At 39.2% G+C, this 20,057-nt stretch overlaps 3 protein-coding genes and 1 long non-coding RNA gene across 5 annotated transcripts; 1 reads left to right on the top strand and 3 right to left on the bottom strand.

Moving 5' to 3' along the window:
* Window positions 1-463: 463 nt before the first annotated feature.
* LOC146506923 (arrestin domain-containing protein 3-like) lies at window positions 464-2,143 on the bottom strand. The gene is made up of 3 exons (XM_085180776.1): window positions 1,803-2,143; window positions 1,594-1,684; window positions 464-1,225 (listed from the first exon to the last, which is right to left on the bottom strand). Exons 1-3 carry the CDS (start codon window positions 1,821-1,823, stop codon window positions 951-953), a joined length of 387 nt encoding a protein of 128 aa, XP_085036902.1. The 5' UTR covers window positions 1,824-2,143; the 3' UTR covers window positions 464-950.
* Window positions 2,144-4,830: 2,687 nt separating this feature from the next.
* Window positions 4,831-12,429, top strand: LOC146506921 (uncharacterized). Its single transcript, XR_014877269.1, has 2 exons — window positions 4,831-5,786; window positions 12,363-12,429. It is a non-coding gene; the product is annotated as an uncharacterized LOC146506921 (long non-coding RNA).
* LOC146506922 (arrestin domain-containing protein 3-like) lies at window positions 7,433-11,358 on the bottom strand. The gene is made up of 6 exons (XM_085180775.1): window positions 10,874-11,358; window positions 10,723-10,783; window positions 10,488-10,635; window positions 10,283-10,373; window positions 8,675-8,934; window positions 7,433-8,254 (listed from the first exon to the last, which is right to left on the bottom strand). The coding sequence occupies exons 1-6, from the start codon at window positions 11,130-11,132 to the stop codon at window positions 8,006-8,008; spliced, it is 1,068 nt and encodes a 355-aa protein (XP_085036901.1). The 5' UTR covers window positions 11,133-11,358; the 3' UTR covers window positions 7,433-8,005.
* LOC146506920 (arrestin domain-containing protein 3-like) lies at window positions 12,213-19,933 on the bottom strand. 2 transcript variants are annotated; one of them, XM_085180773.1, is made up of 7 exons: window positions 19,459-19,895; window positions 18,655-18,696; window positions 17,833-17,893; window positions 17,032-17,182; window positions 15,667-15,763; window positions 15,331-15,587; window positions 12,213-12,876 (listed from the first exon to the last, which is right to left on the bottom strand). In XM_085180773.1, the coding sequence occupies exons 1-7, from the start codon at window positions 19,718-19,720 to the stop codon at window positions 12,613-12,615; spliced, it is 1,134 nt and encodes a 377-aa protein (XP_085036899.1). In that variant the 5' UTR covers window positions 19,721-19,895; the 3' UTR covers window positions 12,213-12,612. The 2 variants fall into 2 exon arrangements, with proteins under 2 accessions (XP_085036899.1, XP_085036898.1); XM_085180772.1 differs by lacking the exon at window positions 12,213-12,876 and adding an exon at window positions 12,921-15,111 and having other exon boundaries at window positions 19,459-19,933.
* Between the last annotated feature and the right edge of the window lie 124 nt (window positions 19,934-20,057).

The raw sequence follows: 20,057 nt of genomic DNA, 5'->3' as shown, positions 1-20,057 counted from the left end.
CTAGCTCAACATCTTGAAAATGTACATAAGAAAAACTGTCTAATGACAAAAGAAACTAGCACACATCTGAATTAATACTGAATGCTCATATTCTTTAAATCACAGGAAGACTTGGAATATCTATTTTAAATGTCTAAACTCAAGTATCTCAAATGAAAAAACTGAATATTTTCAGTGTGTGTGTGTGTGTGTGTGTGTGTGTGTGTGTGTGTGTGTGTGTGTGTGTGTAGGTGTGTGTGTGTGTGTGTATCAGCAAGTGAGTGACATACAGAGAAAGAGCCAAACTGGCATCAACTGACCAGGTAAAAGAGTTTTAAATCTTTAAGTGTTTTCTGGGTTCCTAAAAGTGTCAAATCCAATGCCAGCAGAAGCATGTGGTTGTTTCACAACCGCAGGCATGATAACTATAGGAAGTTTGAGCTTTGGATCAATGGAACATTTGATTTTCAGTTGGACCTGTGCAAACAAAATAACACACAAACAGTATTGTTTAGCTTTGTTTGTTTGTTTCAGTGAATGTAGATGTTGATTTGCATGATTAGGAAGTATTTATATCAGCAGGGCTTTGTTGTTGCCCTGTTTTGTCACTAGAGGGCTCCCGTGCTTTAATCCAAGCTTCTCACTCTTTGTTTTTTTTCCCCATTAGTGTTTGCACTTGCCTCTTAATGAGTGCTTTTCTTCCTTTATATGGAAGTACTTTAGTTCCTTTGAGTACTTACATCCTTTGTTGTATTTCCTTTTGTGAACGTTAAAAAGAAAATAAAAAGAAGAAAAGCAGTTTTCCAAAAAAAATGATTTGTTACAGTTACCTGTGACAGAAAAGAGGTGCCACTAACCAACTAGCAGCCCAAATAAAACAACCAAAATAAAACAAAGACAAGCCATCCAAGCTTCCTACCATTAGTTATAATACTTAAACAGTACTCAAGTACACAAACAAAAGGACAGCTCTACAAGTTGTTTACCTTCAGCATGTACTCCAGGTTGATGATGTGGCTGTTCAAGATGGAGGGGGGTAGGTCTCTAGGGATGGTGATCACCTTGGTCACAGTTTTTCTGCCAGAAGATGCTTCAACAGCCTCGGCCTTATCCTTAAGGATGGCATGTGTGTAAACTGTCCTCTGGCCCTGGGCAAAGAAACTGTGTTTCTGATACAGTTTGAATTTGGGCTTCACTGTGCGACTCGAGTTGTTGTTGATTTCAACTGTGACCACGAGAGCTTCGCCTGTAAAGTGCAGAAAGTTATCCTGTATAAATCACTTCCAAGCACAGAAAGACATTTCCTGACACCTACATAATATCTTTCTACAGGAGCTATAAGTTCCTTTCAATAATCAAAGGATCAGTTCCACAGAAACACCCCTCACTAAATCATGCACACTGGTTTCCTGTTTACAAGCACTTTAAGTAGCTGGGAGCTGGGATGAAATAAAGCAGTATTTTTAAATGATGGGAAGTATCATTTAAAAATACTGCTTTGTATGAGGAGTGAAAGCGCTTTACTCAACCAAACTTATAGTCACTTTCCAAAAAATAAAAATAAGGGAGAGGGCAGAAATACTGAAAGGCAGTAAGCCAAGTAAAGATAATTACCTTGCATGTATCCCATCTGAGTGGTATGGACATCTACTGAAACCTTTCCAGAGCCCAAAACAGATTTATCCTTACAAGTATACTGAGGTTCCTAAAAAGCAGACGCCCACATTATAAATGTGCTTAAAGGTAATGATCTCGTCTGCCTGAACACTATCAATTATGAAATTAAATGGTTGTTGTTTTTTTTAGGATTAATGATTTCTTACCAGAAGTCCAGGAATACCCATGTCTGCCTTGGACACAAAAGTGAAGTGGGCCTTGGTTTTTCTTGTAATTGATTGTGTCAGCTCTGCTTTCACCTTATGAACAATTTCGCCATGGGCTCCTTTATAGGTTGATGGCAGTATTCTGTAAAATACAATACAAAAACATTCAAATGACCCATGAAGAAGCAGAATGTAAATCTAAACATCAGATGAGGAAACGAAGAGGTACCCATCAGGAATCCTGAACAAAAAAGGAAACAGGTGCATTCCTTTTTCAATGACTTCAGTGCCTGGAAAAGAAGTAGGTGTTGTTTTGAACAGTCTGTTAAACAAGGAACAATGTATCACATGTCAGCAACTGTGTTAATTCAATACATCACCATCGTGTCTTGAGTCTCTCAAGATATCTTGTTGGATGTCATAATATGTCTCAGTAGCCCAGTAATGGCGGTAATCACCCTCTCCATAATTCTCAGTCCAGTATACCTTCGCTCTTCCTTGTCCACTAAAAATCAGCGATTGGATTTTGGTTTCACCAGACACCTCCACAATAATTCTTCCATTAATGACATCTCCATTCGTGAAGGTGTTTTTGCTGTTGATGGCATCGTATTCGATTGAGAATCTTGTAATGGTCATTTTCAGATGGCAAAAAGTGGGATAAAAAAAATCTGTTGCAAAAAGTAAAATGAAATGTATTTTCTTTCGAGGAACAGAGCATTCCTTCTTGGACCATTTTAGGTTAGCACAGCATAGCTCTGGGCTGTTAGCTGATCTCGAGACTGATCTCCAGTGTGACAATGGGTGTTAAGTTACTGACTGGAAACAGTCTTGACTATAGGCAATACAATCCAGTCATATTGTATTGTGTGAAAGCAATGTGATGCAGTATAATTACAAAGGGAATATTTTTGAGGGCAACATAGAACTACTTTAGGCACCTTTTTTATCAAATCAAGATTTTTAATGGACATACTGGTGAAAGCTTTTAATTGTGTCTAAATACTAAAAAAGTCAAAAATCTACTTTAAGCAACTCTTTCAAATAACAAAAAACAGCAAACATCCCTTAACCTTCATCTGACCATAAGAAGGGAATAGTATCCGACCCTTGCTTTGGATTAAGTGCTATAACGACTGTAAGTGTTACAGTATAGCTGCCCGGCAGACAGGATGTGATGAGTGTAGAAATAATAACCAAAATAAAACAGGAAGAGAGGCACAGCTAAACAGGGAAGCAAGATTATATTAATCCGGCAGAGCTTCAACAGCATTCTGAGGGAGACTGGGGATACAGTGGCTTGCAAAAGTATTCGGCCCCTTGAACTTTCCCACATTTTGTCACATTACAGCCACAAACATGAATCAATTTTATTGGAATTCCACATGAAAAGTGGTGTACACGTGAGAAGTGGAACGAAAATCATACATGATTCCAAACATTTTTTACAAATAAATAACTGCAAAGTGGGGTGTGCGTAATTATTCAGCCCCCTTTGCTCTGAGTGCAGTCAGTTGCCCATAGACATTGCCTGTATGAGTGCTAATGACTAAATAGAGTGCACCTGTGTGTAATCTAATGTCAGTACAAATACAGCTGCTCTGTGATGGCCTCAGAGGTTGTCTAAGAGAATATTGGGAGCAACAACACCATGAAGTCCAAAGAACACACCAGACAGGTCAGGGATAAAGTTATTGAGAAATTTAAAGCAGGCTTAGGCTACAAAAAGATTTCCCAAGCCTTGAACATCCCACGGAGCACGGTTCAAGCGATCATTCAAAAATGGAAGGAGTATGGCACAACTGTAAACCTACTAAGACAAGGCCGTCCACCTAAACTCACAGGCCGAACAAGGAAAGCGCTGATCAGAAATGCAGCCAAGAGGCCCATGGTGACTCTGGACGAGCTGCAGAGATCTACAGCTCAGGTGGGGGATTCCGTCCATAGGACAACTATTAGTCATGCACTGCACAAAGTTGGCCTGGTCCTGTTGTCTTCGTCAGGTGATGGCCTTCAGCTCGCCCTGGAATGGTTTGCAGCCGAGTGTGACGCAGTGGGAATGAGAATCAGCACCTCCAAATCTGAGACCATGGTCCTCAGCCGGAAAAGGGTGGAGTGCCCACTCCGGGTCAGGGTCAAGACCCTGCCCCAAGTGGCATTTAAGTATCTCGGGATCTTGTTCACGAGTGATGGGAGAAGGGAGTGGGAGATCGACAGACGGATTGGGGCTGCAGCTGCAGTAATGCGGACGCTGTACCGGTCTGTTGTGGTGAAGAGAGAGCTGAGTGTAAAAGCAAAGCTCTCAATTTACTGGTCGGCCCCTCACCTATGGTCACGAGCTGTGGGTAGTGACCGAAAGAACGAGATCGCGAATACAAGCGGCAGAAATGGGTTTCCTCCAAAGGGTGGCTGGCCTCTCCCTTAGAGGTAGGGTGAGAAGTTCGGCCATTCGGAAGGGGCTCAGAGTAGAGCCGCTGCTCCTCCACATCGAAAGGAGCCAGTTGAGGTGGTTCAGGCATCTAACAAGGATGCCCCCTGGGCGAGGTTTTCCGGGCATGTCCCACCGGGAGGAGGCCCCGGGGCAGACCCAGGACACGCTGGAGAGATTATATCTCTTGGCTGGAATGGGAACACTTTGGTGTTTCCCCGGATAAACTGGAGGAGGTGGCTGGGGAGAGGGAGGTCTGGGCTTCTCTACTTGGGCTGCTGCCCCCGCGACCCGGCCCTGGATAAGCGGAAGAAAATAAATTGATGGATGGATGGATGGACGATAAAAAGGCTTGTTTTCTGCATTATTCGTTTGCTTATTACGCACAAGTCTACTCTTATGTACAGCGCTCTCGGCCGCTGTGTTTTTTTTGGGTTTTTTTTTATTAACCTCACTTCAACAAGGAAGCCTCATTTCTGCTGTTCAATACTGAAGACATGTAAACTTATTAAAATTATGTGAAATTGCAAAATGTTTAGCTGTGTCTCTAATTAAACCTCTTTAACTTTGCTCTGCTTTAATTCAGCAGCAGCATCATCTCTAAAATTAGAAATATCCTGTCTCAGAGTGACGCTGAAAAACTAGTTCATGCATTTATTACTTCCAGGCTAGACTACTGCAATTCATTATTATCAGGATGTCCAAAAAACTCACTGAAAAGCCTTCAGTTAATCCAAAATGCTGCAGCAAGAGTACTGACAGGGACTAGAAAGAGAGAGCATATTTCTCCTGTTTTGGCTTCCCTTCATTGGCTTCCTGTTAAATCCAGAATTGAATTCAAAATCCTGCTCCTCACATACAAGGTCTTAAATAATCAGGCCCCATCTTATCTTAATGACCTTGTAGTACCATATCACCCTATTAGAGCACTTCGCTCTCGCTCTGCAGGCCTACTTGTTGTTCCTAGAGTATTTAAAAGTAGAATGGGAGGGAGAGCCTTCAGTTTTCAGGCCCCTCTTCTGTGGAACCAGCTTCCAGTTTGGATTCAGGAGACAGACACTATCTCTACTTTTAAGATTAGGCTTAAAACCTTCCTTTTTGCTAAAGCATATAGTTAGGGCTGGACCAGGTGACCCTGAATCCTCCCTTAGTTATGCTGCAATAGATGTAGGCTGCCGGGGGATTCCCATGATGCATTGAGTTTTTCCTTTCCAGTCACCTTTCTCACTCACTATGTATTAACTGACCTCTCTGTATTGAATCGTATCTGTTATTAATCTCTGTCTCTCTTCCACAGCATGTCTTTATCCTGTCTTCCTTCTCTCACCCCAACCGGTCGCAGCAGATGGCCGCCCCTCCCTGAGCCTGGTTCTGCCGGAGGTTTCTTCCTGTTAAAAGGGAGTTTTTCCTTTCCACTGTCGCCAAAGTGCTTGCTCATAGGGGGTCATATGATTGTTGGGCTTTTCTCTGTATCTATGAAGCGCCTTGAGGCGACATTTGTTGTGATTTGGCGCTATATAAATAAAATTGAATTGAATTGAATTGAATCAGGTAATGTTTATATTTTGATTCATGGTTTTCTTCTGTTTTTTTTTTTTTTTTTTTTTTTTACGGCAGAATATTTTTTAAGGTTATCTACTATAAAAAGCCAGGCCAGGAAAATCTCCATGTTTTACTTTTTTATGCTCTGTTACTTCGACACGAAGGCATCTGCTGTGATGCTTACACCTGTGATAAAGTTTCACAAGTGTCAGCTTTCTTTTTGTAGATATAAAAATATGGATATGTACTGATAAATGATCAGAATTATAATATTTCTGACTGTCTGAGGCAAAATTTCCCCGAGTCATACTGAATCGATCGAATTGTGGATTGAATCGAATCGTGACCTTGTGAAATCAGTGACAATACCCAGCCCTAGTCAATAATTTTGGACAGTAAGGTGGAATACCCAACTAATACAGTTTTAAGACTCACTGCAGTTTCTAGCGAACATTTTTCAAGCTGAGTCTGTGCTCAGCTTTGATGTTGCAGTTGAAGATTGAGGGCTCAGTATCACGGGGAATGGTGATGACCCTTGTGATAGTTTCTTCTGGAGATGGAGGGATGGCGTCTCCCGCCTCTTTGAAGAGGTCTTTAGTATGGACCCTTCTCTTTGTTCTTGCAAAGAAACTGTGCTTTCTGTACAAACAGTACTTGGGCTTGATATCACGAGATGAACTGTTCTTAATGAAGGCCACAACTTTTAATCCTTCTTCTGCAATACAGAGCAGAAAAGCCAAACCTGACCTTTGCTTTAGACAAATGCATGTCAGTATCACCTGCACGCCTTTTACGTTGTCGGAAGCCCACTTTCTCAAGATTAACATCCATGGCTACCCTTCCTGAGGTAAAAACTTTCTTTCTTTTTTTTTTTTATCCTTTGGAGGGTCATCATGACCATCTCTGCATGCCTACTATAAAAGCACTGATTTCCAGCCATGTGATTTGCTGATTAGATATTTGTGTTAATGAGCAGTTGAGCAGGTGTACCTGAGTTACCTGATTTTTGTGATTAGGCCTTTTAAAAAGTATTATTACAATTTGTGTCTCAACCCTTTCACGCAGTGGGCCCTACAGTGGACAGCTATTCAAATACAAGTCTGCTTTCTTGTATTTGTGTCAGGTATGGAGTGACACACTCCATACCCTGCCATCCACTTTTCAGCCAGTGTAAGTGCACAAAAAAATTATTTAAATTTAAATTTCTCTAACCCATTGGAAGTTCAAAAGTCTTTTATGCCTAAAGATGAATAAAAATAGTTAAGAAAAAAATCCAGATTGAGATTGTCATAATTCATGCATAAAAGGATTAATATATCTACTAACACTACTTTAACTGCAGTGAGCACATATGACATCCCTGCACATATCTTACTGTAGTTTTCCACACAATATGAAGTGTTTTAATTTGTTATCAGTGGTGTTAAATTGAATTTATTTGCCAAAGACGGTGACTAAATCAAATTTACTCCTGACCCCATAGGCCCCAACGTGAACCTTGGAGCACATACTTTTATACGTCAGTTAATGGTTGTCGTGTCCAAATTGCCCAAATGGACTCTAAAGTTTTAGAAGAAGAATTACATTAGGACGCTGTGTCATATGATGAGTAGAATATAAGGGTTCACATTAAACTGGAATCACCAGCCACAAACACAAGATGTTAGTTTTGCATTTCAAATATGATGTTTTATTAGAAAAATATAGTAACACAGCTTAAACCTGTTCACTGGAACGTTCAAGACAATTTACTACACAGCAAAAGCAAGACACAAGTAGGCAAAGTTCTTTGTGCTACAGAGTGCTCTGGGAGGCACACAGAGTCTCCACAGACTACTAAGGATCAAACCTCTACCAACATGACATTGATTATAAAACTCTAAGAATATGAGTAGATATTTCTAAGCATAAATGACAATCAACAATACAAATCTGACAAACACTTGTAAATATATTATTTACACAGATATTAAATGTATACAATCTTACAGTTTAAATAGGAAAGTAAATTAAAATCTGTTAGGAGTTAGAAGATAACAACTGCTAATATGAAAACCAGCATTTTCTGATTTATTGCCTCAATTGATGTCATCTTCACCGTTTGGGGTATGAAGGAACAAACAATAGGTGGTTGGTAGCTGTAACAGCACACCAGTCTGCTTTTTTGAATGTATTCAATCATTTGTGTCAAGTCTGTGTTTAAGGCTTAAATGTTCTCTCTCAAGGAAGATTTTCAAAGTGCAGTCTTATAATCATCAAGAGTGGTAGTGGGGTACATCGCATGTGCTCCGTAGGGAGGTGGAAGATCTGCAAGTTGGGGTGGTGTTTGCTGGGGTGTAGTTCCCCAGGATAGTTTTTCTGGGTTCCTAAAAGTGTCAAATCCAATGCCAGCAGAAGGATGTGGTTGTTTCACAACAGCAGGCATGATAACTATAGGAAGTTTGAGCTTTGGATCAATAGAACATTTGATATTCAGTTGGACCTGTGCAAACAAAATAACACACAAACAGAATTGTTTAAGACTTTTTTGTTTAGGAATTATTTATTTCAGCAGGGCTTTGTTGTTGCCCTGTTTTGTCACTAGAGGGCTCTCATGCTTTAATCCAAGCTTCTCATTCTTTGTTTTTTTCCATTAGTTCCTCTGAGTACTTACATCTTTTATTTTATTTCCTTTTGTGAATGTTAAAATGAGGAAAGAGAAAAGCAATTTAACAGTTTTCCATAAAAATGATTTGTTACAGTCACCTGTGACAGAAAAGAGGCGCCACTAACCAACTAACAGCCCAAATAAAACCTTTTAAATGGCATATACAGAAACAAAGACAAGCTTCCTACCATTAGTTATATTACTTAAACAGTACTCAAGTACACAAACAAAAGGACAGCTCTACAAGTTGTTTACCTTCAGCATGTACTCCAGGTTGATGATGTGGCTGTTCAAGATGGAGGGGGGTAGGTCTCTAGGGATGGTGATCACCTTGGTCACGGTTTTTCTGCCAGAAGATGCTTCAACAGCCTCGGCCTTATCCTTAAGGATGTCGTGTGTGTAAACTGTCCTGTGGCCCTGGGCGAAGAAACTGTGTTTCTGATACAGTATGAATTTGGGCTTCACTGTGCGACTCGAGTTGTTGTTGATTTCAACTGTGACCACGAGAGCTTCGCCTGTAAAGAACAGAAAGTTATCCTGTATAAATCATTGCCAAGCACAGAAAGACATTTCCTGACATCTACATTATATCTCTCAGGAGTTCAGGATGCTTTTATGCAGTTGGCTAAAGTTGGGTGATCCAGAGGCCAACTTATCTGGGCATATACCATCAAGAGTCATCCTCCCAAAAAAGCAACAACATGAAACTACATAAAACAAAATCCATCTCAGTGTAACACAGCCATTATGCCATTTTCCTCCAAATGCATATTGTAGGGTAATTTCCAATAAACCAAGTTCAAAAAAGGGGAGTCTATGGCTGACGCGTGTTCCTGGTTTCCAAAAGAAATGCTTCCAGTTGCATTATTATTTGAAGACTGTTTATTTATTACAAACTGAAGATGTAACAATGAACTCCTTCCTAAATAAGCATGAAAATTCAAAAAAATAGCAGTTATCCAGAACTACCTGTGCACACGGTCAGAAAACCGTGAGACTCCTAACCTCTCTGTCCATGCTCCTCCCCTTCCCTCTCACACAGGGTTTTATGCTACTATTGCACTTGCATACTTAAAGTGAGAGGTACCCCCTTTTAGGTTCCAATCCCAAAACAGTGACTTAAAATTACTTTATGTAAACACATATACTCACGTTTATTAATCCTGAAAAGATGACTTATGTAATGAATCTATGAATTATAAAACAAACATGAACTCAATCGTAAATAAAAATATAAAGCAGACGTCTGGCGCTCACACATATGACACAAAATAAGGCGCAAAAGAGTCTGGAGAGCTTTATTCTTACATGACTTAATGTTCCTGGCACAAAAGGCATCAAATGCAACCTTTTTTCTATCTTAAATGATTATTAGACTTTTCAACTTTTTGTCTTTACCTTCCTTGTAAGTCTAGTGTACAGTGGTTGATAATTTAGCTTGCCAAATGTACCCCCCCAAGATGTTGCCAAAAACAGCACGTCAGCATCATATAATTACATACAGCTCGGTTCGTACTCATAAAAACAAAACAGAACAAGCTAAAAAAAAAACAAAAAAAAAAACTACAACAACAACTTTTAGCTTAGTACTCAATCAGCTTTAAGTTCCTTTCAATAATCAAAGGATCAGTTCCACAGAAACACCTCTCACTGAATCATGCACACTGGTTTGCTGTTTACAAGCACTTTAAGTAGCTGGGATGAAATAAAGCAGTATTTTTAAATGATGCTTCCTTAGGGAAGGAATCTAAGGAGTAAAAAGCTCTTGACTTAAACTTATAGTCACTTTCCAAAAAATAAAAAATAAAAATAAGGGAGAGGGCAGAAATACTGAAAGGCAGTAAGCCAAGTAAAGATAATTACCTTGCATGTATCCCATCTGAGTGGTATGGACATCTACTGAAACCTTTCCAGAGCCCAAAACAGATTTATCCTTACAAGTATACTGAGGTTCCTAAAAAGCAGACGCCCACATTATAAATGTGCTTAAAGGTAATGATATCTTCTGCCTGAACACTATCAATTATGAAATTTAATTGTTGCTTTTTTAGGATTAATGATTTCTTACCAGAAGTCCAGGAATACCCATGTGTGCCTTGGACACAAAAGTGAAGTGGACCTTGGTTTTTTTTGTAATCTTCATTGATTGTTTCAGCTCTGCTTTCACCTTATGAACAATTTTGCCATGGGCTCCTTTATAGGTTGATGGCAGTATTCTGTAAAATACAATACAAAAACATTCAAATGACCCACAAAGAAGCATAGTGGAAATCTAAACCTCTGATTAAGAAAAGAAGAGGTACCCATCAGGAATCCTGAATGAAAAAGGATACACATGTCTTCCTTTTCCAATGACATCAGTGCCTGGAAAAGAAGTAGGTGTTGTTTTGAACAGTCTGTTAAACAAGGAACAACGTATCACATGTCAGCAACTGTGTTAATTCAATACATCACCATCGTGTCTTGATTCTCTCAAGATATGTTGTTTGATGTCATAATATTTCTCAGTAGCCCAGTAAACGTGGGTTTGATCTTGTCCGTAATGCTCACTCCAGCATACCTTCGCTCTTCCTTGTCCACTAAAAATCAGCGATTGGATTTTGGTTTCACCAGACACCTCCACAATAATTCTTCCATTAATGACATCTCCATTCGTGAAGGTGTTTTTGCTGTTGATGGCATCGTATTCGATTGAGAATTTTTTAATGGCCATTTTCAATGGATGACAAAAAGTGGGGGAAAACAAAAATCTGTTGCAAAAACCAAGAGAAAACTCAGGCCAGTTGTGCCCAGCGCAGCCACTCTCTGCCAGTTATGTCTGCTTTCAAGTATGCAAATGTTGTGAGACCAGTTTTTCTTGTATCATACACCCGCCCAAAGCAGTGCCACTAAAAGATTTTCAGCTATGGAAACTCGACGGGGTTTAACATGAGATTACATTATGACTGATTCGAGACAGTCAAAGCACACACTCTCTGGATAACCAGCATGCTCTCTTCACAACCACATATTGGGGCAGCAAAAAAAAAATACCACCTTGTTTCCTTGATTTTTTTTTATTGTAGGTGTGACTGCCACATGCTGGCTGCATCACATGATATATTTTACCACACCTACAGTAAATCTTCCACTTGACGCCCATTACATGCCATGTTTAACCCTTTGAAATCCTAAGCAGAAGTGATGAGAAGTAACCTTAACAATAGACCCTGTTTTTCAGAGAGATGACAAAAGGGCCTTTTGGGGGGGTTACCAAGGCTTAGGAGACATCTTTTCACATATTTTGACAGTATAAATTTAGGGGAAGTTCCACAAAGAACATTAAAAAAAATTCTTCTTTGTTATTGTCACTAACATCGCTATAATATTCACAGTAGGTTAAGAAATAATACAAAAGGAAAGGTATCAACTTTTCCTGGGGAAACACGTGCTAGGTAAGTTAGTGTTAATGACCCCTCTTACCAGAAATTGTCAACTGTCTAAATAGTCAAAATTAATCTGGAAACACTGGCAAAACCTAAAAAAAAAAAAATACCAGGAAGAAAAATGTTGCAGTCAATATTTTTGATGGCCCCATAAACTGAAAGTAATTAACTCAAAGTAAAAGATGTCTAGTTATGTCAGCTTCATGTTTTGTGTTACATCGCAAAAAACAAACCAAAAATAAATAAATAAATCCAAAAACCAAAGAGGTTTATTGCCTTAAAAAAACGTTTATTATCATACAAAACTTCATTTCAAAGATTTAATCCAGCTTGATGTTGTAATGTTGTTAACCAGTGAATGGAAAATATTCTTCTCTTTACTTTTCAGAAAAGTTTTTAGGTGTAAAACAAACCAGTCAAACAACATTACTTGTTCCTGTGATAAATGCAATGTTTTACATTTTGTCCATTTTATTCTAGTCGTCTTTCTGTAACACGCAGGCACTTAAGATATCAAGTGTTAAATTAAAAAAAAAAAAAAAAAAAAAAAAAAAAAAAAAAAAAAAAAAAAAAAAAGGGAAACAATCGGGAGTGGATACTCCTATATGAGGCAGTTAAACACACACTATAGGGATATGGTATAGTCTATAGCCACAGAAGTGCTTGGTGAACACTAGAGTGGCTCTTAATGACCACAGTATGCTTCTCAGTGTTTTCACACCATTTCCTGGCAAAGCATCTGGTCAGACCTGTTGCTAGGATTTATTCTCAAAAATCTGGAAATTGAGGGTACATTGCATATGCTCCATAAGGAGGAGGGGGATCTGACGGTTGGGGAGCTGCTATTGGTTGTTGTGGCTCAAAACCCCCTACTGGAGGGTTTGGGTTCAGGTTTGGGTTGAATCCAAAAGGGCTAGCAGCAGCCGCAGCGGAATAGTCTGGTGGCGCTGCAGGATAGGCCTGGAAGGCTGGCAGGATGACTACAGGAAACTTGATCTCTGGATCTGAAGCATATTTTACAGCAAGGGACACCTGTAAAACACGTTAGATTGTTTAAAGTTACTCAGTATTTGCAGAATTGAACCAATCCTCTGTTTTTAGAACATGTTCAACAGGTAAAATCTATCAGCCTTTTCTTTGGTTATGGCTTCATGCATCTCAGCTTATGCTTATTTTAGTATTAATTAAAAGTTTTAGCATTTTGTAGCTCAACCCTTTCACACAGGTTATGTTGGTTTTGAGCTGCAGATGTTACCCATTAACACAAATATAACTGCTGTCCTCAGTTACTACTAGTAGGGTCTTATGTCACATATGTCTTTTGTTTACATTATTGCTTTTCAGTAAAATGAGTCAATAAACCATGGCAGACACTGGAGCTTTGCTCTATAAAGACAACCTATGTGCCCGACAGTTTTCCACTATGCTCTATACAATACTGTGTTCACATGTGTGCAAAACAAACACTTTTCTCAAACAAATGAACAAAGCGTGACGACTGTGTTCAAACGCTTTCAAAAGCTTTACACAAAAGTCTTTCATTGCGTAAAATAAAGAACCGACAGAGAGCTTTAAATATCGCTCTGCTGCGCTCATGTTCACAACATTCATACCTTCCTGCTCATCTTTTCTGATCACATCAACATTGATGTGATCAGTTACATTACAGATATTTTCTATATTCTTTGCTAGGTTTTTAGCAGTAAAGCCCCTCAAATGAACTTTTGGTTTGGAGTTTACATGCAGTAATGTGCAAAAGTCTTGAACCACCTTCCTTTCTTGTAATTTCTAAAGTGGTCTTGAGAAATACTTTTTTTCTTAAAGTCTTTCAGTTTCCTTTTGATGCCGGCTGTTTGGTTTTTTTTTTGTTTTTGTTTTTTTCAACCCACTCATTTTTAGTTGAATCCTTTTAAGAGGAATAAAGGATGACTGTTTTTTGTTTGCTGAAATGCTTAACACTGAGCTATGAATAATTAATGCATGAAAAGGCAAGCTAGGTAACTCAAGGAATGAGCCAAAACGTAGCAAGGAACCAGTTTTCAATTTAAATTATATCTACAAAGTATCTTTTTTCCATCCATCCACTTCTGCTTATCCTTTTCAGGGTCGCGGGGGGCGCTGTCATAGGGCGAGAGGTGGGGTACACCCTGGACAGGTCGCCAGTCTGTCACAGGGCCAACACACACAGGGACAGACAACCATTCACACTCACATTCACACCTAGTGGCAATTTGGATTATCCAATTAACCTATCCCCACAAACTGCATGTCTTTGGACGGTGGGAGGAAGCCAGAGTACCCGGAGAGAACCCACACAAACACAGGGAGAACATGCAAACTCCACACAGAAAGACCCTGGCCTGATGGTGGAATTGAACTCAGGACCTTCTTGCTGTGTGGCAACAGTGCTAACCACAGTGTATCTTTTTTCCTCTTTGTTTAATGTGTGCATTTCTACTACAGAATTTCAAAAAAACAAGTTAACAAGTTCTCAACAAAGTAAAATGAAATGTATTTTCTTTCGAGGAACAGAGCCTTCCTTCTTGGACCATTTTAAGTCGGCACAGCATAGATCTGGGCTGTTAGCTGATCTTCAGACTGATCTCCAGTGTGACAATAAAGCAGTTCAAGTTACAGACTGGGAACAGCCTCGACTATTAGGCAATACAATCCAGTCATATTGTATTGTGTGAAAGCAACATGATGCAGTATACGTACAGAATTTCTAAGGGAATATTTTTTAGGGCAACAGAACTACTTCAGGCACCTTTTTTTAATCAAATCAAGATTTTCAATTAACATACTGGTGAAAGCTTTTAATTGTGTCTAAATACTAAAAAGGTCAAAAATCTACTTTAAGCAACTCGTTCAAATAACAAAAAAACCACAAACATCCCTTAACCTTCATCTGACCATAAGAAGGGAATAGCATCTGACCCTTGCTTTGAATTAAGTGCTAAGTGTTACAGTATAGGTGCCTGGCAGAGAGAATGTGATGAGGGGAGAGGTAACAGGTGGAAGTACAGCTGAAACTAAATAATGAGACAAAGGAAGTAAAACCCACAGAGGACACAGAGAGAAATAATAACCAAAATAAAACAGGAAGAGAGGCACAACTAAACAGGGAAGCAAGATTATATTGATGCAAACAAAGACAGAAAGAGGAAAAAGTCCTGTACCTCCTTGGCTTCCTGATTGGATTGCTTCATTTTTCATTTGATCACAAACAACGCCATTAGTATGGATTGGCCTACCCAGAGCCTGAACCTCAACATTACAAAAGCAGTGTGGAATCATGTTAATGGAGAACAGAAGAAAAGGCAGAAGACCCCCAAAGAAGAGCTTTTAAAAAAAAAAAAAAAAAAAAAAAAAAAAAACTATTTCTGAAGACTACTTAAAGAAATCCTTTTGTGGATCAATAATTTTGGATTAATACAGTTTTAAGACTTACTGGTGTTTCCAGCAAACATTTTTCAAGCTGCTTACCCTGAGTCTGTGCTCAGCTTTGATGATGTTGCAGTTGAGGATCGAGGGCTCCATGTCACGGGGAATGGTGATGACCCTTGTGACGGTTTCTTCTGCAGATGGAGGGATGGCGTCTCCCGCCTCTTTGAAGAGGTCTTTAGTATGGACCCTTCTCTTCGTTCTTGCAAAGAAACTGTGCTTTCTGTACAAACAGTACTTGGGCTTGATCTCACGAGATGAACTGTTCTTAATGAAGGCCACAACTTTTAATCCTTCTCCTGCAATGCAGAGCGGAAAAGTCAAACCTGACCTTTGCTTTAGACAAATACATGTCAGTATCACCTGCACGCCTCTCACCTTGTTGGAAGCCCATTTTTTCAAGATTAACATCCATGGATACACTTCCTGAGGTAAAAATGTTCATTCTCTTATCCTTAGACTCATGCAGCGGTGTCTGAAAGAAAAACAAGACTGTAGCACAAATTAGGACTGGGCCATATCATACTGTTCATGGTAATACCGGTATAATGTTGGGCAACAATAAGAAAATTTAATATCGCGATAGAATATGGGTAAAATACGCATGCGCAGTGCCTTTGTTTTCATACGCACACGGCGGCAACGGAGAATAAGAAGGGCGAAAGCAGATCGTTGAATGAAACGGATGAACTAGAATTGGTTTGTAAAAATGCTGCGACTTTAGTGGTGTGGAACTGGTTTAGCTTTCGTCCCTCAGAATACACAACAAAGCACTATTTTTGGTAGCACATGCTAGCGGGCCGTCGCTATTACCGTGTTTTTTGGAAAATACGGCACACTTAATATCAATCCTTTGATTTTTCTGAAATTCGTCAGTGCCCCTTATAATCTGGTGTGCTTTATGTATGAATTCTGGTTGTGTTTACTGACCTTGAAACGATTTTATGTGGTACACGGCGCTCGAAAATCTGTCAAATGTTTTAGTACAACTTTGCTAAGCTACGAACCCGCACCGCTTGATGGATTGTCGGAGCATTACGGCTATCGTAGTCAGGAGCCTCGCGGAGTGATACATACTGTGCTTCAACATAATATTACTGTATTGTGTGTGTGTATAACCTCTTTTTAGGTTTTGTGGATATTATACACGGTTATGCTGAGGACATGTCAGCCAGTTTCCACTGGAAATGCCTTTTGGTTAAACTGTCAGCAAGGAATTTGTATTTGCACTGTTAAATTTTTATACAACTTTAAAAACACATAACAAACAGCTGCTTGTTCAAGTGAAAATAGATTGATGTTTGTTTGTTTTTTTTGCACTAATAAATTTGTGGAGTTGTAAAGTATTTTGTCTAGTGTCAATTATATCGTCAGTTTTATCGTTATTGCAAATTTTCAAAATGTATATCGTGATAAATATTTTTGGTCATATCGCTCTGCTCTAGCACAAATGCACTTAAATTCTCCCAAAAACAGATATGTAGACTTCAGCCACATTGATCTCAAAGCTAAGCCAGTGGCCCTTTCCAGTAAGACTATGTTTGGTGTCTTTAAAAACCAGTGTTTTCACAAGGTGAGCACTCTGAATGCAAATACTGAAACAAGTTGCGCAATACATGTCCAAGCAGGTCTAAACACTGGGTAGGTTATTGCCGCCCACTGACCCTTTTTTTTTGTATGTTTGTTTGTTCTGTGGTTGTGCCAACTTTGTTAGGATGACTGCAAATGAGACAACACACATACCTGTAACCAAGACATAGTGTTCACATTTGTCATTGACACAAAGTTGACCATAGTTTCACGTTTCACGTTCATCCTCATTGATCTGCTCAGCACGGCTTCCAGCGAGTACGCAATTTTACCATCATGACCTTTGAAGGAGGAGGGTAAATCCCTATTGAACAAGCACCAAAGCCCACAGAACTGTGATGAGTTGATCACTTTCTTGTAAAATAAACAATACAGCTTTTCACATTTTCTAAATGACTTAATAAAATGTTTCATATCAAAATAAACAATACAGCAGCCATAAACAGAACAATTACGAGTGAAGCCCTTTGGGATTAACGGTTTTTCAGCACGTAATAAATAAAATATGTTCTGATGTTCTTCCAGTTTGCAAACACAACTGGCTCAAGCTAATGCTATGCTGACACGTTTTGCATGTTTTAAAACACTCCCTTTATGCATTGCAAGCGGCATTTCTGCTGGCGGTGAAATCAGGCGAATCCTTGGATTTACAGCTGTGCCGTGAATGTTTAGGGAGTTATGGACCCGTGAGTGTTCAAATATCTGAATCACCTCAAGCTCAGAATTCAGACTTGATACATTCACCAAGTCACTAATCAATTCATAATAAAATTACTGGTGGTTATCTGCCCACATTCATACATATACGTATCTAAAACTTCAGTATATTAATGTTGTTTTAATGTATACACAACCTCAGTGTGTTCACTTTTCTGGAACAACAGCAGTAACAAAACACGAGGTTGTCTGTTTGTTCTTACTAACGCTGCAATCATTTAAAGAAATGTTTCTTACTGGTAGGGGAACTGAAAGCTGAATGGGTAGACATGGATTCCTGGGGCAACAACGCTGCTGTCTTAAAAAAAAAAAAAAGAAATAGCAAAAAGAAATGTAAAAGATAAATACAAATTTAAGAAGAAATTGTTCAGATATGTGTTTAAGTTACAACTCCTACAATTACAAAGCAGGCCGTTGTAAAGGGATGCTGGGGTGAGTTTGATTTGACTTCCTGTTTAAGTCAAATATTTAGGGATTACAAACACAAGAGCTGAAAAAGAACAAAAAACTCCTCAAGCCCAACGGATGTCTCAAGGAACAAAAACGTATGTTTGCATCACTTAGCTAATGTGTTTAGGGATTTTTATGCTTGTAATTAGACATCAGTGATTAAAAAGCACTCTGGCTCTCACTACACTGCGACTCTAAGTGTAATGCTGCAGCAGGATTGCACTTACCAGCCACAATGACAAGACAGGAAGTTTCAGTGTGTTGAAAATATTACAATTATATACCAGATAAAGATATGGCCATTGATTTTTCATATTAACTGGAGTTTATTTAGCACAAAGAGTTTGCCCATGTTTCAATGAACAGACAGCCTGACATCTGCCAGAGTTATTTAATCCAGCTTTGCAGAAGATGACACGACAGAAGGTGTAAAAGTGACAGACTGACAGCGTGAACACAACACCGGACATGCAGTCTCAGCATTCAACAAGTGACTCAAGCTATAGCTGAATGAAATAAAAGCTCAAACACAGACAGCACACAAATATATTTCAGTAAAAACACAAGCAAGCACCACAACAGGCTGAGAGAGGACGGTCAAATACTCACATGTTTGTAAGTCGTCGGTCACTAGTGTCTGTCTGTCATCCCCTGAAGAGAAAAATCAAGCAGAAAGCAACACAATCTGTCAACCTTACTGTGTTATTTTAGGCTGGGCAAAAACCTGAAAATCATGATTGTAATCTCTGCAGGTGTTAAACAAGCCACAGATGAGTGTCTGTTAATTTCTTGAGTTATATAGTAAAAGATGGATTAAAATGTCTAAAACTAAAACTCTCAATTTAGAAGTTTACACTGAAAAATGCAGACAAATCATGCTCTGAATCATCATTTTAACTCTTATCTTTTACTTAGATTTGATTAATCATATTTTCACTGTTAGTACAGAATCCATGTAAAAACTAGTGATCTGGTGCTTTAGTTGTATGTGTGTTCTGACTGGTATAATCACTGACGAAAATTCATTTCTACAGGAAGAAACTTTGCTGCATGTTACACAGAAGATAACTTTCAAAATATTCTGTAGTTCAAGCAGATTTAGATTAGGCTGAAACCACAGAGCAGCAGCATAAGAGATCTGCGGTTGAGCAGTTGTTGTGCAACTGGAAGTAGTCCCCCCCTCCGCTCACCCAACTAGCAAACATAAACAACGCCTGATGCTAACATTTCCTTCCACTGCGTTGACTTTAGTCCATAAGCTAAATTTATTTGTTTGCTAAATTCTTAAAAACTATAAACTGAACACAAATAATTTAGTTTTTAAGTGGTTCTTTTTAGTTTTTTGTTTGTTTGGTTTTTCTAACTTAAGCAGGCTCCTCCGTGCACGCAGCGCAGAATGAAAAGCAAACTTACTTTTGCTGTTTTTGTCTGGGATGAAGTAACGTCTAACGCTGAAGTATTTGTTTTTGGCGTGGTATACATGCGTGGTTTGTCCGTACCTCTCGGTCCACAAAACCTCAGCTTTCCCTTTGAATTTAATGAACAGGTACTCTATCTGGAAGTCTTTCCCCGCTTCCAGCCTGACTTCCCCATAAATAACATCACCGTCAGTAAAAGTGTTGCTGTCATTGATAGAGTTATAGATTACGTCTAATCTCTTGACTGTGAACGGCATAATTTGTAGCAGCGCACAGGGAAACTTTCCAAGGACACCACAGTAGAGCGGTAGGTGTGTCCCGATCCTGAAAAGGAGGTCTTACATTACCGCGGCTTCGCCTGATTTCATTTATCCAATAATGCGTGCACCAATTAGTCACTTATTTGGTGCCACACGGTGACATGCAGGGGCGTAGTAGCAGTGTGGGGGAAAGTGGGACTGACTGCCCAGGGGGTCCAATGGGTCAGGAGGAGCCTATCCATACCTACAATGAAAAAGTTGGTATTGTTTGCATTTTTCTTCTTACACACACACACACACACACACATAGATATATATATATATATATATATAT

Source organism: Neolamprologus multifasciatus, chromosome 12, assembly GCF_963576455.1.
Source record: "Neolamprologus multifasciatus chromosome 12, fNeoMul1.2, whole genome shotgun sequence".
Lineage (NCBI taxonomy): Eukaryota > Metazoa > Chordata > Actinopteri > Cichliformes > Cichlidae > Neolamprologus > Neolamprologus multifasciatus.
This window is presented reverse-complemented; position numbering and strand designations above follow the sequence as displayed.

What these genes read in the sequence shown, in the direction of transcription:
- LOC146506922 (XM_085180775.1), bottom strand. Translation starts at nt 11,132, where the DNA reads ATGGCCATTAAAAAATTCTCAATCGAATACGATGCCATCAACAGCAAA. An exon ending in TGGGTATTCCTGGACTTCTG is followed by an intron (nt 10,374 to 10,487) that starts GTAAGAAATCAT and finishes TCTGCTTTTTAG; the next exon opens with GAACCTCAGTATACTTGTAA. An exon ending in ACCTGGAGTACATGCTGAAG is followed by an intron (nt 8,255 to 8,674) that starts GTAAACAACTTG and finishes TTGTTTGCACAG; the next exon opens with GTCCAACTGAATATCAAATG.
- LOC146506920 (XM_085180772.1), bottom strand. Translation starts at nt 19,720, where the DNA reads ATGCCGTTCACAGTCAAGAGATTAGACGTAATCTATAACTCTATCAAT. An exon ending in AAAAATGGGCTTCCAACAAG is followed by an intron (nt 15,588 to 15,666) that starts GTGAGAGGCGTG and finishes TCTGCATTGCAG; the next exon opens with GAGAAGGATTAAAAGTTGTG. An exon ending in AAGCTGAGCACAGACTCAGG is followed by an intron (nt 15,112 to 15,330) that starts GTAAGCAGCTTG and finishes TGTAATGTTGAG; the next exon opens with GTTCAGGCTCTGGGTAGGCC.
- LOC146506923 (XM_085180776.1), bottom strand. Translation starts at nt 1,823, where the DNA reads ATGGGTATTCCTGGACTTCTG. An exon ending in TGGGTATTCCTGGACTTCTG is followed by an intron (nt 1,685 to 1,802) that starts GTAAGAAATCAT and finishes TCTGCTTTTTAG; the next exon opens with GAACCTCAGTATACTTGTAA. An exon ending in TCAGATGGGATACATGCAAG is followed by an intron (nt 1,226 to 1,593) that starts GTAATTATCTTT and finishes TGCACTTTACAG; the next exon opens with GCGAAGCTCTCGTGGTCACA.